Source organism: Arachis stenosperma, chromosome 4 (genome assembly GCF_014773155.1).
Source record: "Arachis stenosperma cultivar V10309 chromosome 4, arast.V10309.gnm1.PFL2, whole genome shotgun sequence".
NCBI lineage: Eukaryota > Viridiplantae > Streptophyta > Magnoliopsida > Fabales > Fabaceae > Arachis > Arachis stenosperma.
In genome coordinates, this window is record NC_080380.1 from 14,506,286 (window position 1) to 14,522,439 (window position 16,154).

General features: G+C 34.1%; 1 protein-coding gene across 1 annotated transcript; it reads left to right on the forward strand.

Annotated features, from left to right (window-relative positions):
- Positions 1–11,175: 11,175 nt before the first annotated feature.
- Positions 11,176–12,590, forward strand: LOC130974667 (uncharacterized). The gene is made up of 2 exons (XM_057899526.1): positions 11,176–11,674; positions 11,770–12,590. The coding sequence occupies exons 1-2, from the start codon at positions 11,176–11,178 to the stop codon at positions 12,588–12,590; spliced, it is 1,320 nt and encodes a 439-aa protein (XP_057755509.1).
- Positions 12,591–16,154: the final 3,564 nt, after the last annotated feature.

Genomic DNA, 16,154 nt, shown 5'->3' on the forward strand with positions numbered 1-16,154 from the left:
TTTTCAAAAGCTTTAAGAAATATATTAACTGATTTTGAATTATTAAAGAAATATTTTTGCTGCTGGAGTCGGTTGGATTATTAATTGTTTTAAAGATTTTGGAGAATGGCATAAAGATGTGGTTTTAGTTTTAAAAGAAAAAGAGAAGATAAATCGGCACGTGTACTTATGAGAATGATTGAAAGGTCACGAGAGGGTGACGGAAAGTAAATAGTTATGGTGCCGATGTGAAAGTGTTAAGCTGTGGGCTTTGTTTTTGAATGATTGTGCGGGGACGCCCGTGTGTATGGAACGGCTTCCAAGAGAAAGTGGCACATGCTTCAACTGGAGAATCAGCGCCTGCAAGTACTTGCAGAGGTCATGTTCGGCATACTTCAGCTGGAGAATCAGTGCCTGCAAGAAGTGGAAACTTGCAGAGGTTATGCCGCTGGAATGCCTTATCTGACTTGCGGGTCGGATTGCGTCGGGTGCGGGTCGAAACCGACAAATGAGCTCATTACCTGCGATAGGAATAGACATGCATCATGCTTGTTTGCGCATATCTCTGTGCTGTGTAACTCTGTGATTGTGTGTGTGTGCTGCGTGACTGATTAACCTCTGAGTTCTTTTATTATTCATGCTTATAAGTGTTTTGTTGTTAGTTGCGGTTGGTTAATAATGGCAAAATGAACTTAACTTATAACCCCGACCCTACTAAGAACTTCCCGGTTCTTACCCCCTATCTCCACCCCTTTTCAGCTACAGGTGCAAAGGCTCATTGTCAAGTTACGGGAGCACAGAGGAATATGTTTATAAGTTGAGTTGTTAGGATTTGTTTTCCCATCGCCTTGTTAGTTAGAGTTTTTAGAGGGGTAGGATTTGTTTTTGGGAATCTTGAAATAAGTTTATGTATTTAATACTATGTGAATATATATACTTTCGTGATTTAGTGGCGTAAAATAAAGTCTCTTTTCGTTTTTTTAATTAAAGTTTCGGTTCGTATTCGCGAAGGCTCAATATTAAACAAAGATAGTATATAATAAAAAGGTTTAGAGGTAAGTAGCACTCAGACTTTTAGAACGATCATGAGGTGCTAAAAGTTAGGGTGTTACATTATGGTATCAGAGCAGTTCATTCCTATTAGGGCCTTGGGAATGGACTGACTATGCTTTACTGCATACTCTGAGTGTCTGTCATGCAGTAGGACTTGTCCTAGTGACAAGAATTTGAATTTCAGGTGCATGATTGTCTATTGATTAATGCTGTTAGTCGACCGTTGCATCTCTCATGGTATTAGGTCTGGCCAACTTAATACTAATGATTCATGTATATGGAAACACTAATGGATTATCATAGATGAGATAGAAGTATTAGGTAACGTGAATCGTGGATTTTAGGGACGTTAAGAGTTAATTTCTTGATTCTACTCGGTTACGAATCTGTTCTTTCATGGTTTGCCTTGAGGTTCTAGTTCGAGATTTCTTTCCTGATGAGAGTTAACTGATTATTCTCCAACCCTATTTCCTTGTTCATATGCTTTCTCATTTGATCCTGACTGCATATGTCTTCTTAAATTTCTTAGATATCTACCTTGTGTTATTTAAACTCCTCTTCTTAACTCGTATATTCTTTGATGTAATTTTGAACTTGTTTGATGCATCAAAGTGAATCGCTGAAATCTTTGTGAACCTGGTAATTCAGCTTGAATTTGCTTCGACTTATTCTACTACCTTTTCTTTCATTGTTCCTGTCCAAGTTCTTTTCTCAGATTTCTCCTTAGGGTACAATTTAACTCTCTTCCGGACGGATTTTCTATTTTGTGCACTCATGTTTGATTTTGATTCTACTCATTCTTTCAAATTCTTGTAACCATCATCTGTTATATTCAATCATTTTCTTTCTGGATTTTGAATATTTTTGTTAAAATTGCAAGTCTTCAGATTCTAAGTTTAACTTGCATTAAACCTCTCATACAACTTCTGCACCACACTACACATTTTCAATCATTTTTTATGCGAAATTATTTTCCTTATGTTTTAAAACTGAACATATTAAATCTTTCTGTTTTCTTTGACAAGTTTAAAAGGAAAGATAGTATGAATCTCTTCTATCTTATATCAATTTTCGAGGACGAAAATTTTTATAAGGTGGGTGGAATATAATACCCCGAATTTTAAAAAAAATAAATAATGATATATTACTTTATTTAAAGAATATTATTTTTTTAAAAAGATTAAATTAAATTTTATGATTATTTGAGTTAAAATCAATTAAAAATTTTAAATTATTTTTATTATTATAATAAGATATTTCAAATATATATATATATATAAAAGAAATAATAATAATAATAATAATAATAATAATAATAATAATAATAATAATATTATAATTTATAATATTATTATTATTATTATTATTATTATTATTATTATTATTATTATTATTATTATTATTATTCGGTTTCACTTAAGGCTGAAGCCATTAAGGAAACCATAGGAAAGATAAAGGAAGCCAAGGGTGGCTATTATGCATGACACATATATATATACAAACATTACACATGTTTCCTTTTGCTTACATATGAGCAATGACACGTATTCTCCTTTTAAATTCATTCATCACCACTAATTATCATTTTGCTTCATTTGGTTTCTTCATTCCACCGAAACCAAAACAAAAGAAAGAAAGAGAGAATGTCGTAAGTAAGAAGCCGTGATTCCATGGCACCTCCGAGCCTTCGAGCTTGATTTTCTTTTAATCCGTAACTCCAACAAAAAATCTAATCCGATAAAAGTGTTCGTATCCTTCATCTCTACACGTTGGCGTCACTTTTGATCGGTGAAAGTTGACGGTGACATAACTCCTCTTTCCTTTGAGTTCGGTCAATTGGAGTTTTAGAAGGCACAGACGATTCTTAACGTTTTCTTCTTCAGCAGTTCGGTCAAAAAACTTTTCCGAAAGTTCCGTTAGTTTGATTTCGTATGGAGGTAGGGTTTGGTAACTTTATAATAATTAAATGTGAGTTTGATAAGTGAATGTTGATTTAGCTGATTATTGCATGAATTTGAATGAGTTTATGTTAAATTATTGTTGAATTTTTGTTGTTTGCTTGAGATTTTGATTCAGTTATGTATGAACAACTAGCTGGGATGCTTTGATTATTTTGGGAATAAGAAATGGAATTTTCAAAAGCTTTAAGAAATATATTAACTGATTTTGAATTATTAAAGAAATATTTTTGCTGCTGGAGTCGGTTGGATTATTAATTGTTTTAAAGATTTTGGAGAATGGCATAAAGATGTGGTTTTAGTTTTAAAAGAAAAAGAGAAGATAAATCGGCACGTGTACTTATGAGAATGATTGAAAGGTCACGAGAGGGTGACGGAAAGTATATAGTTATGGTGCTGATGTGAAAGTGTTAAGCCGTGGGCTTTGTTTTTGAATGATTGTGTGGGGACGCCCGTGTGTATGGAACGGCTTCCAGGAGAAAGTGGCACATGCTTCAACTGGAGAATCAGCGCCTGCAAGTACTTGCAAAGGTCATGTTCTGCATACTTCAGTTGGAGAATCAGCGTCTGCAAGAAGTGGAAACTTGTAGAGGTTATGCCGCTGGAATGCCTTATCTGACTTGTGGGTCGGATTGCGTCGGGTGCGGGTTGAAACCGACAAATGAGCTCATTACCTGCGATAGGAATAGACATGCATCATGCTTGTTTGCGCATATCTATGTGCTGTGTAACTCTGTGATTGTGTGTGTGTGCTGCGTGACTGATTGACCTCTGAGTTCTTTTATTATTCATGCTTATAAGTGTTTTGTTGTTAGTTGCGGTTAGTTAATAATGGCAAAATGAACTTAACTTCTAACCCCGACCCTACTAAGAACTTCCCGGTTCTTACCCCCTATCTCCATCCCTTTTCAGCTACAGGTGCAAAGGCTCATTGTCAAGTTACGGGAGCACAGAGGAATATGTTTATAAGTTGAGTTGTTAGGATTTGTTTTTCCCTCGCCTTGTTAGTTAGAGTTTTTAGAGGGGTAGGATTTGTTTTTGGAAATCTTGAAATAAGTTTATGTATTTAATACTATGTGAATATATATACTTTTGTGATTTAGTGGCGTAAAATAAAGTCTCTTTTCGTTTTCTTAATTAAAGTTTCGGTTCGTATTCGCGAAGGCTCAATATTAAACAAAGATAGTATATAATAAAAAGGTTTAGAGGTAAGTAGCACTCAGACTTTTAGAACGATCACGAGGTGCTAAAAGTTAGGGTGTTATATATAGTATATATATAAATAAAATTAACAGAACATTACTTTAGAAGACCAACTGAACAATGTGTTAAACAAAATGTGCAAAATGGATATGATTGGTTTGCTTCTATCTTTCCACTACAAAGACAAATTGAATATCACCATTATTTATTATAAAAAATAGATGTAATTGTGCCAACCATCAATACACTAAAATCCTACATTCTCCAACATATAATAAATTAGCAAGATTAACATTTATTAGAATTTAAATATAAAAATTTTAATAAACAATACTCACATAAAAAGATTAGTTACCAGCTTTTGAATATCATAACAAACATTTAGATGATCATAATCAAATTCAATGGATTCAATAAGTTGAGCATCAATTGACATTCTAATTCTAATGTGTGCAAACTCATCATGTGCTTGAGGATTTTGAATTACATTTTCATAAATTTGAGAAAATACAAGTGACTTCATATGAGAAAATATAAATCAACAACCTAATATAGAAGTTAAAATAGATATAATTCATATTTATGAGACAATCAAAAAGTAATTTAGAAATTGTACAATCATTAATTAATTAATAAGATTTGAGTTACTAACACTGAAGATTGCATGAGCTTTGAACTTAGCCACAACTTTAGAATTGTCAGAACAATTAATGACTTTAATGCTACCAACATATGGTGTATAACCAACAAGTTTTCTATTAATTTTGAAAAGCACCTCCTTACCAACAAGTTCATCAAATGAAGATGGATACAAAGGTCTATAACAATCCTGAAATATGAAAAATAATTTTAAACAAACTATATTATATAATATTGTATAAAACGTAAAAGAACACTATTTTTTTATTCTAAAACTGAACACAAATTTCATTAATAAATATTATTTGGTATTGAGCTTTAAATTTATCCAAAATATCAAAAAGTTTTGTTTTTAACAAAACCACAGTAGCATGATTATACAAAATAAACATACAATTGCTTGTTTGATCCTAAACATTGAGAATAACTCTGAATCTCTATAGCACATATGACATAAAAAAATTAAAAAAACTGAGTCATGAATCAATTTCTATTTTAAAAATAAATGAATAAAAACAAACAAATAACACTTTTGTGTACTTACTTTTTAACTGGATTGCTAACTTTGGAATTACACGGACAACAACTTAAACAATTATTTGACAATTGCAAAGGATTCCCACAAACACAAGAGTAATATCACCAGTCATTAACATTCCCAATACCTTTAATACTTTTAACAACGTTGAAACTCCCTTCCAACATCAACATAATTATAGAAAATAGCACTTACATCAAAAGTATAAAAAAGAGTTAGAATTAAAAAGTCAAATATTTGAATTAGTATATTCAGTAGTAAAAAAATCCAGAATAACAAATACAGTAAAAACATAGAGACATTCTTCTAATAAAAGGAATTTAAGAGTTAATAATACAACCATGACTTCATCATTTTTCTTAATCTCAAGAATCGTTATAGTCTTGATAGGTTGAAGAAATCATCATCAATATTAGCTACAACAAAGTCATCTCCGACAGATATTAAACCTGTGAAAAAAGCTATAGACACATTCATGTTGTACTTCAATGAATAAAATAATATCATTTATTATTAACTTTAGCCAATATGACCAAATAATAATCTTAAAAAATTATGCTCCATAAACATACTAACCAACTCATAAAGCTAACGACTTCAGCCTTGTTAGGATTTATATTGATTTTGATACAATTGATAACATTTTGTAGTGCAATTGTTCCTTTTTTATATTTAGATTTTAAGTTAAATAGAAAGATAGAAATACTTAGTTTGTTATTAATAAATAGATCAATACAAATTGAGTATGGTGAGTAAAAATCTAATTAGAGTAACTAACATAAATAATAACAACAATAATACAATTTGTTAGAAACTACTGGTAGAAATTAATAAACCTGCTGAAGATTTTATCTTAAAAGATTCAAGGAGAACTACAGGAGGCTGTGTAACAATATCCATTAAAGCCGATCGCATTGGGGATAAAAAAATTTCCAACATAAATTGCAAACTACATAGCAGTTGCAAAAAAGATAGAACAAATTGAAATTTGTAATCAAGAAAAAATATACTCTACTAAGAACCAATAAATTAAAGGTTAATAATAAAATAAAATAATAAACGAGACTTTTAACACATTTTCTAACCCATTTGAGTATAGTTGTATAATCGTGACCTTTACCATATTTCCATTATCATCTTTAACCTCAGATGATTCATGAACACTGATAAAAAATCTAATAACATCTAACACACAAATAAAAGAAGTGACAAACATAATGTTAGAAAGAAGAAAAATTTTAGTAATAATATTCAACCAACATAGTGACCATGACATCTAATAATATATAATACATAATCATAAAAGAAGAGAATATCGACCTATCAAATATACTGAATCTTCTGTAAGCTAAACAAGGTCTTCAATAGTGTATAACTCATATGGAATAGGTGGAAAGTTTACACCATGCAATAAGATAACTTCAGTATCATCCTGGAAGATCATCTTATATCGATGCTTTGTTATCTTTGCTAAACATGTCCAATCACTATATCCCATTGCCCCAAACGACCAACTACATTTGTAACACAAAGATAAAATTCACACCTACATGTCATATCCAATCACTATATTCAATTGAATTTACTGTGCATTCACGGCCTCCTTTTTAAGTACATCACATCATCATTAACTTGATGATCATCTCAATATAGAATACATGTGAAAAAAAAGTCAATATCCCTGATTTAACCAAAGGAAATAAAATCGCAAACAATATTCTATATACTGAAACTAAACCACGATATTGAGTATAAAAGATAAAAAAATATTAACCAAAGAAGCTGTTGCACTTTATTCATGTAGTTACATATAGATATCTTACATCTTACATCATATCTAGTGGCATAGGTCAAATCCTAAAACTGACTCCATCAACAGTATAATTACATGACAATGTGTCCAATTTATAGCAATGTCAAGTACAAACAAGAGCAAAAAGATTATGACAACCAACTAATGATAGAAACAACCCCAATCTTCAGTTACAAACCAAAATAAGCCAAGTAGGTGGATGGAGATTCAACCATACCAAAAGAACCCACCACATTTTAGATAGACCATCCTATTCTTTGGAAACATCTCAAAAAGACAGACATATATCTCAAAACAAGTCAACATGACAACAACTTTCAGCACAAGATTTCAACCACCATTACATAACACTACATACTTTATATCACACTTAAATCTAAAGTTAGCAGCTCACTTGACATACAAGGTATGTCAAACACCATCATTGTTGGAACCATTGAAAGCAGCAACACCTTCCTTAGCTAATATCTTCTCAAATTATGGATTCAGATTCTTCTTCGCTTTGCAATCCCTTAAAATAGTTTCCATTTTATATTTTTGAGCAATAACTGGAGAACTATCAACAAGAGCAGACAACACCTCCTATCTCAGAAACATATTTTTATCAGCTCAGAATACTAATTAAAAAGAATACAAGAACAGATACCACAAGAAATTAATCTGTCTCTTTTATAAAAAAAAAAACTAATACCCAACATCAACATAACTTATGTAAGATGTAATTAAGCATTACCTCACTCTCATCAGTCGGTGTATTAAGTAAAATTTTGATTTCAGATGAAAATTCATTATTTGAACCAGGCACATTCTCGGTTTTTAACATTCATTTAGCCTTCAATGTGTCAACATCAGCACATATATCATCCAACCCAATAACTTCATCTTCTTTCTTGCCAATAGAGTCTATCAATAATGGGCTTCCATTTTTAGTATTTGAGCACTCGCCATAAGTTTGTAACTTCTTTTCAAACACAATAGGCGATTCTTTCTTAACATGAGCAAAGTCTTTACCAACAATCACTGGTTTTATCAGCTCTTCTTCCTGCTTAAAACACCATAAAAATATAAAAAAACATAAACATTCGAAACAATAGGTAATAAACAACAAATCATACATAATAAATAACAGGACAAAGATAGAAACCGATAGGCATGAACAGCAGAACCTTTTTAGGATTGATTTCATCATCAGTATCATAATTGGAGAGCTCAAACATTGCAATGATAGCAGCATCATTACAAATTCGTTTCACCCGAAAAATTTCAAAATATTTGTCAATCCCAACAAGTTTAGTATCAATCTTTAACATAACCTTCTTCCCAATTTAACTCACGATACCCAATAAGATAAGTATCACCACATATAACCTGTGTCAAACATTTAACATTACAATAGATCATGGACAATATCAATTGATAAAACCGATATGAAACCAAACTAATAAACTTAAGAAAAAAATAACTTACACTCGCATCCTTTTGGACTTCAGCACAGGACCTTTTAATGAGATAAGAAGCTTCACGATCAAACAACACAAAATACCATGTGCAGTTTCATCCTCTACTGTAATTTTAATCCTAAACCTGTGTAGAAAATGGCTCATTTTTATTGATATGGAGGCTTTGTGTGTGTGTTATCTGGATATGGAGTCATGAAAGCACAATACAGATATGTGGGGTAGCTTTTTTGTTAATGTCAGGTCCAACAACTCGGATGGTGCGAGTTGTTTGAGCGTCCTATTTTGCATAGAAAATCGGTAGGTCCGATTTGAGGGGAAAGAGATGCTGAAATTCTGGATGATGAAAATCATACCATCCGAGTTGTTAGAAGTGTTGTTTTGTTTTTTGTGTTGTGTTATGAAATCGGAGGGTCCGACATGCATTTTTTTATTATTTTTTTGAATTCAGTAAAGGTAATCGCATGGTCCGATTTGGTTGGGACTTTAAATAAAAGTTGGTGAAAAGTGGAACAGAACAACCACTCTCGCATCTTCTTCTTCTCCTTCTTCAACGGTCCTTCTGGTTTTTAGTTCCTCTGTTTCGTTACCTGTTTAGTAAAGGAGCGAAAAATCTAAAACTCAAGTTTATGAGATTGTTAATGTGATTGAGAGAAATGAGTGACAGAGTGTTATTGAAGGTGTATTATTTTGGTCAGATTTTGTTATAAACATCTGAAGGAGTAACATTTGTTTGTGAAAATCTGTTAGATTTGGTGATTCCTTTTACAATCTCATTTGAAGAGCTCAAAGGTGTAATCTGTGAAAAGATTCATTCTGAGAGGGCAAGAAGGATATCATGTATTCTATACAGACATCATATACAAGTGTTTGGTGGATTCGTCCAGTTTCAAACCAAATATGTAACGGACGAAGCGAGCATACAAGATATGTTTTCCATGTGGTATGAAAATCGGAGTCAACTCTCGTTCATCGAGTTGTATGTTGAGTTTGAGCAATCTGAGGCCGACCGGGATATTCTACGGGAGGATTACAACAGTGACAGTGAAGAAGAGTTCGAAAGCAACTACGAAGTTGTTGGTCCAGATGGAGATGACGTTCAAGGTGACGGAGCTATGGCTCCAGATGTGTCTGATGTGGCAACTGCACTGGCAAACGATGTGCCATTTGAGGAGCCATCATTCATGCGAGTTTTGGATTTGGAAGCCATGCATGTTTCGGAGTTTCCGGATTATATCAATGCAGGTACGTAATTCTCCGTATTTATATGAAAGATTAGAATTTTTTATTAATTTATCTTGATAGTTGGACCAAGTAGCTAACTGAGGTTTGAAAATATACTCGATCAGTATTTATTTTTGTTTACCTATTTGTGTATTTAAGTTTATGAAAGTAAATTTATAAGAGAGTTATTGATTTAGTTGAATATAAATTAGAATTTATTGGTTAAGTAGTAAATTAGTTAAATATCCGTTAGTATTTATGAGTTAATTTAGTAAATTAAGTAATTATAAATTAGAATTTATTAGTAAATTAGTTTAATTAAAATTGGTTAAATTGGAATTTATTAAGTAAATATAAGTAAATTAGTTAAATTAAAATTTGTTAAATTGGTTAAATTTAGTTAAATTAAAATTAAGTCAATATAAATAGGAATTTATTAGTAAATTAAGTAAATATAACTAGTAAATTAGTTTAATTAAAATTGGTTAAGTTGGAAGTTATTAAGTCAATATAAGTAAGTTAGTTAAATTAAAATTTGTTAAATTGGTTAAATTTAGTTAAATTAAAATTAAGTCAATATACATAGGAATTTATTAGTAAATTAAGTAAATATAATTAGTAAATGAGTTAAATTAAAATTAGTATCTGTTAGTAGATTAGTTGAATACAAATAAATTTTCGGGTGTAAATTAGTTAAATATAAATAGTTTGTAGGGTTTTATTATAATTGATGCAGTAAAAATTTGTGTTACCTTTATTTTCGAATGTTTAAATATTTGTGTTTTTAAAATTGGTTGTATGGCTGTCCTAGTGGCAAAAATTCCTTTTGTCGTAGATGGTGAATTTGCCGTTGGGATAGAATTTAGTTCCAGGGAAGCTGTTATTAAAGCGATAAAAGAGTATACTATACGAAGAAACGTAGATTACCGAGTGTATGAGTCTGAGCCGTTGACATTTTATGCGAAGTGTACACAGTATGGGTCAGGGTGTGATTGGCTTATCCGGGTTAGCATGATCAACCAGAAGTACTGTTGGGTTATTAGGAGGTATAATGGCAGTCACACATGTACCAGAGCCACAATTTCTCAGGATCATTCGAAACTGGATTCGACCACAATTGCAGAAACAATTAAGCCGTTGGTTGAGGCTGACCCCGCTATAAAGGTAAAATCGATTATAGCAGAGGTACAATCGAAGTTCAACTACATTGTTAGTTATCGGAAAGCATGGTTGGCTAAGCAAAAGGCAGTTGAAAAAATATTTGGAGGCTGGGAGGCATCGTACGAAGCGTTGCCTATATGATTTGAGGCCATGTGTCACAAGGAGCCGTCAGCTGTTGTTCATTTTGAGACTATGCCTGCATATCAAGGCGATGACTTGGTGACTGATATTCGGGTATTGCATCGTGTCTTTTGGAGTTATTACCCCTGCATTAGAGCTTTCAAACATTGTAAGCCAGTTGTCCAGGTGGATGGGACTCACTTGTACGAAAAGTACAAGGGTTGTCTACTAGTGGCAGTGTCACAGGATGGCAACAACAATATCGTCCCAATTGCGTTTGCAATTGTGGAGGGAGAGACTTCAGATGCGTGGCACTTTTTTCTGAGTAACTTTCGTCAGCATGTTGTCACTCGGGATGGTGTTGGACTGATATCCGACTGTCACGAATCCATAAATGCAGCTGTAGAAAGGAGTAACGGGGCTTGGTCACCTCCGAGAGCCTTTCATATGTTTTGCATCAGGCATATAGAGTCGAATTTTCTGAGAAAATTCAAGGCGCCGTACTTGCAGAAACTGGTCGTCAACATAGGTAACGCTCAGAATAGTTAATTAATTTAGTATCAGAGTTCCATTCAATTCGTGTGTTTACCTCTATTGTTTCAAATATTTCTTTTTATCCTGTAGGATATTCGAGGACGGTGCGGGAGTACAAGGTGCGTTACCAACGGTTACGAGAACGGGGCGAGACCTACACTGACTGGTTAAACCGAATCCGCAGGGAACAGTACGCGTTGGCTTTTGATGGTGGATATCGATGGGTTCATATGACGACAAATCTAGTGGAATGCATCAATTCAGTATTGAAGGGGGCACACAATCTCCCTGTGATTGCCCTTGTGAAGGCAATATTCTACAGGCTGAACGAGTTGTTTACCCGAAAAAGAGCGGAGGCAGAAACCCGGATTAATGCTGGCCATGTGTTTTCTGATGTCGTGACCTCGAAGTTGCATGCAAACCAACTTGCATCAGGAAACATTCAGGTTAGTTGCTTTGACTGGCAGAATGAGGTCTTTGAGGTGCGTGAGATGCCAAGTGGACTGGAGTTTGCAGTGGACCTACGTGGCCTTCGATGTGACTGTGGTGAGTTTCAGGTGGACCGGATCCCCTGTCGACATGTGTTTGCATGTTGTGCCAACCAGCGACTGGATTGGCAAGTGTATGTTCATGATGTGTATAAGATGGACCAAGTTCGGCGGGTGTACCGAGCAAGATTTAGGCCACTAGGTAACCCCACTACATGGCCTGCTTACAATGGACCTCGGTTCATCCCAAATCCGTTCCTGAGACGCGTCACGAAAGGTCGCCCAAAAATGACACGCTTCTTGAATGAGATGGACACGCGAATGTTACGTCGGCCTAGGCGATGTACGCTATGTGTAGCTGAGGGACACAGCCGTAGCAGATGCCGTCAGCAAGGTGGTGCAAATGCCAACAGAGATCATTAGTAGATTCTTATTCTGAGGTGATATTATATATGTGGCAATATATGGTTTGTCATGAGTTGTCCATTTGATTTAAGCAAGTATGATATATGTAACCTGTTCTGTGTAGCGTTATAAACTACGGCAACCCAGCCTTACTCTCCATCTGTAGCATTTTATAGTATGACATCAATTAATACATAGTCCACATATTTAATCCCTTCAATAAGTTCATAAATACATAAATTCTCTAAACAAACCATCTACTAAAACATAGTCCATAGTCCAAATTATTAATACATAAATACTCTAAACAAACCATAGTCCAGATCATTATTAATACATAATAACCCTAAACCCTAAATAGTATGACATCAATTAATACATAGTCCACATATTTAAAACCTTCAATAAGTTCATAAATACATAAATTCTCTAAACAAACCATCTACTAAAACATAGTCCATAGTCCAAATTATTAATACATAAGTACTCTAAACAAACCATAGTCCAGATCATTATTAATACATAATAACCCTAAAGCCTAAATAGTACAAGTCATGCATACATAGTGACCAACACATGCAAAGAACTCTAAACATTGTCCACATTTTTAAAGCATAAATAAGAGTATTACACTACAACTACTTTCTCATTGCCCACTTTACATCATTCACGAAGTTCTTGCATTTTTTTGCGGCCTTTTTGAACACAGATGGCTTGTAGCGATTAGCGCTACGACGTGGTGGATCAATCCTCAGATTGTAACCTTTGCCTTTGTCATACAGAGTTTGTGCCCGGCCTGTATACAAAATAATAAAAACAATTAAATATTATGACATTAGGTAGTCAAACCAACATGGATACTAGTTATGAACACAAAATGAATAACCAATCAAACATGTAAAGCAAAATACGAAGCATAATACCATCATTGCGGGATTCCTCATCCTCAATGAACTCCTCTATTTTATCCTCGTCATCATTGTCCTCGTCATCCGGGTCATGTACTAGATACGCATTAGTCTCTTGCTCGAGTGGGTTAGCATCTTCTTGAAGTGGTCCCATGTCAACACGGTTAGGATTTTGACTATTAAGAACTCTGCGTCCACCTACACTTCTACTAGAGTCAACAGATACGAATCCTCCGGAAGCGACCAATGAGGTGTGGCACGGGAGCCTCACATCCAATGAATACCTACCTGCCAAGAACTCAGGCTAATTACCATATTGTGGTTGTCCTGCATCTGCAGCCATGAACTCAAGCAACTGGCTAAAAGAACCTCCTTCTCCTGGTTCAAACTGTGACATACCCCAATATTGTTGAGGCATTGGAAATGACGGGGAGAACTGTGTATGAGGTACATACTGGCTTGAGAACTGAGGCTGTTCTTGTGGAAGTGGATTCGAAGTAGGAGGTGGCATCGACTGTGGCTCCAGTTCCTCATTGTCATCATCCGCATCCTGACTATCCTCATCCATACCCTCACCACCATCATCCATATCCTGATTACCCTCATCCATATCCTGATTATCCTCATCACTTTCTTGACCCACAAGATTCGACAAGTTCAAGTGGTCCCCATATTTTGACCGGTACTAGTACATATAAGTTTCCAAAGAATGTTGTGAAGGCATGCGAAGCTCAGAAAGAACGTAGTGATACCTGTTTGTCCAATGCATAACCCAACTTGAATGAGTCGGTGTTATGGCCCAGTTAAGATTCTTAGGACCAGTCAGGACTTCTCCATGCGCCTTGTCCAGATTTTACTCCTGCTGAGGTACTCCCTGAACGAAACCGAACTGTCACCTATACCTATCGGTAGCATGCCACTCGATACATTCAAATGACACCAACAGAACAGTAGCAGACCACACAACCGGCTGCATATAGATCTCAGAAGGAATTATGTTTGGATCCACGCGATCCACAGCATATGCAACCCACACAAACTGGGAAAAATAAATGAAACTCATGATTACAACCCAGAATATCAATAAGCATAAAAATGCCTCATAAAAATGCCCCAAACTCATAAATCTTTAATTAAAACACACCCGGTCTTCTTGGAGTTCATCAAAGGCCTTCCTAAAGTGAGGTAGATTCAAATATCTATATCATCGGTCACCACGCTCCCAGTTACGCCACCTAATATCATATATTCAATTAGCTAAACTGAATTTTAAATATAAAGCTACGGGTAGATTGTAACGTAACACTACCTGTTGGCTAGTGGAAAACTGTGGGGTTCTCTAGGGAGCGGCGATAGATATGGCAGTCGGATCCAAGGCCAACCGAGCAGAAGTGTTATTGGACCATCTATTTCCTTACAGTTATAACGAGATGTCCTGCATAACCCCCTGTAGAGGTGTGTTAGGCATGCCGAACCCTAACTATAATGTCCAATACTGGCAAAATCACGAAGCAAGGGTAGAAACTTCCAGTGCACACCTGCCCCAAATTTATCCCCAAACAAGATCGTCCCGATCAGCAACATAATATGCAACTTCACATACCTCTGTATACTTAATTCATCAGTCAACTAAATGTTTTCTTTTAGTTTCTGCAGCCAAGTCAGGTTTATGCAGCATCCTCTACACTCCGACTTACGCGGTGCCACTCTAAATTGATGCAAACATTCTGCCTCCAACGCTGAGAAACTACTCATTGTTATCCCAGTAACTGGAAGACCATCCGTCGGGAGACCAAGAATTAGAGCCACGTCTTCAAAAGTTACGGCACACTCACCAATTAGAAGGTGAAATGTATGTGTATTTGGGTGTCACCGTTCTATTAGAGCATTCACGAGTGCTTTCTGATTTTGTACGACACCAATTTGAGATGCATGATAGAATCTAGTAACTCGTAAATGGTCCTCCACCCGATCGTTGTACCGATCCGGCGGAACTGGATGGTCACAGGTCAACATTCTTAATTTCTACAAAAAATATAACAACTTATTAGTCAACTCACAAACTATTGCTAATTTACTACTACAAAGCAAGAATTTTTAAACTACAGACACTTATTAACAAAATCTTCACAACTAACTCAACAACAAATATTACTTAAAACCAAACATCTGTTATAAATTATTTGACTTAATTTGATTAAAACAAATAATTACTACTTCCAAAATGAATTATTAATAACATTAACTAATAAATACAAATACATAGATTCATAATAATACATACATATACATACTTTCCAAATCAAATCTCAATAAAATTAGTAAATTATAGATGCTGTTTGTTTTTTTATTTACGATATATCAATAATTTTTCTAATATATAACATTATTATTATTTGTTTTATTAATTACCTATTAGCTATTACTTAAATAAATTTAAACATATATTTCAAAATTTTAAAAAATATTAATAATTATCGTCAATATCTTCTTAAATTCATTTTCTAATAACAATAATAATTAACTTTTCTAACAATGATAATTACAATTAACTACAATAAAGTAACACACTTTTATAAATTAATACTAATAATCATTCGGTTCTTATTTATTTCTATGTCCAACTGTTCATTGTAGTCCCAATAATATTTAATAATATCGTAACAATTATAAA

Bases quoted from the DNA above. Each gene is read 5' to 3' on its own strand.
- LOC130974667 (XM_057899526.1), top strand. From the start codon at position 11,176: ATGTGTCACAAGGAGCCGTCAGCTGTTGTTCATTTTGAGACTATGCCT. The intron at 11,675-11,769 runs GTAACGCTCAGA...TTTATCCTGTAG, and splicing joins GAAACTGGTCGTCAACATAG to GATATTCGAGGACGGTGCGG.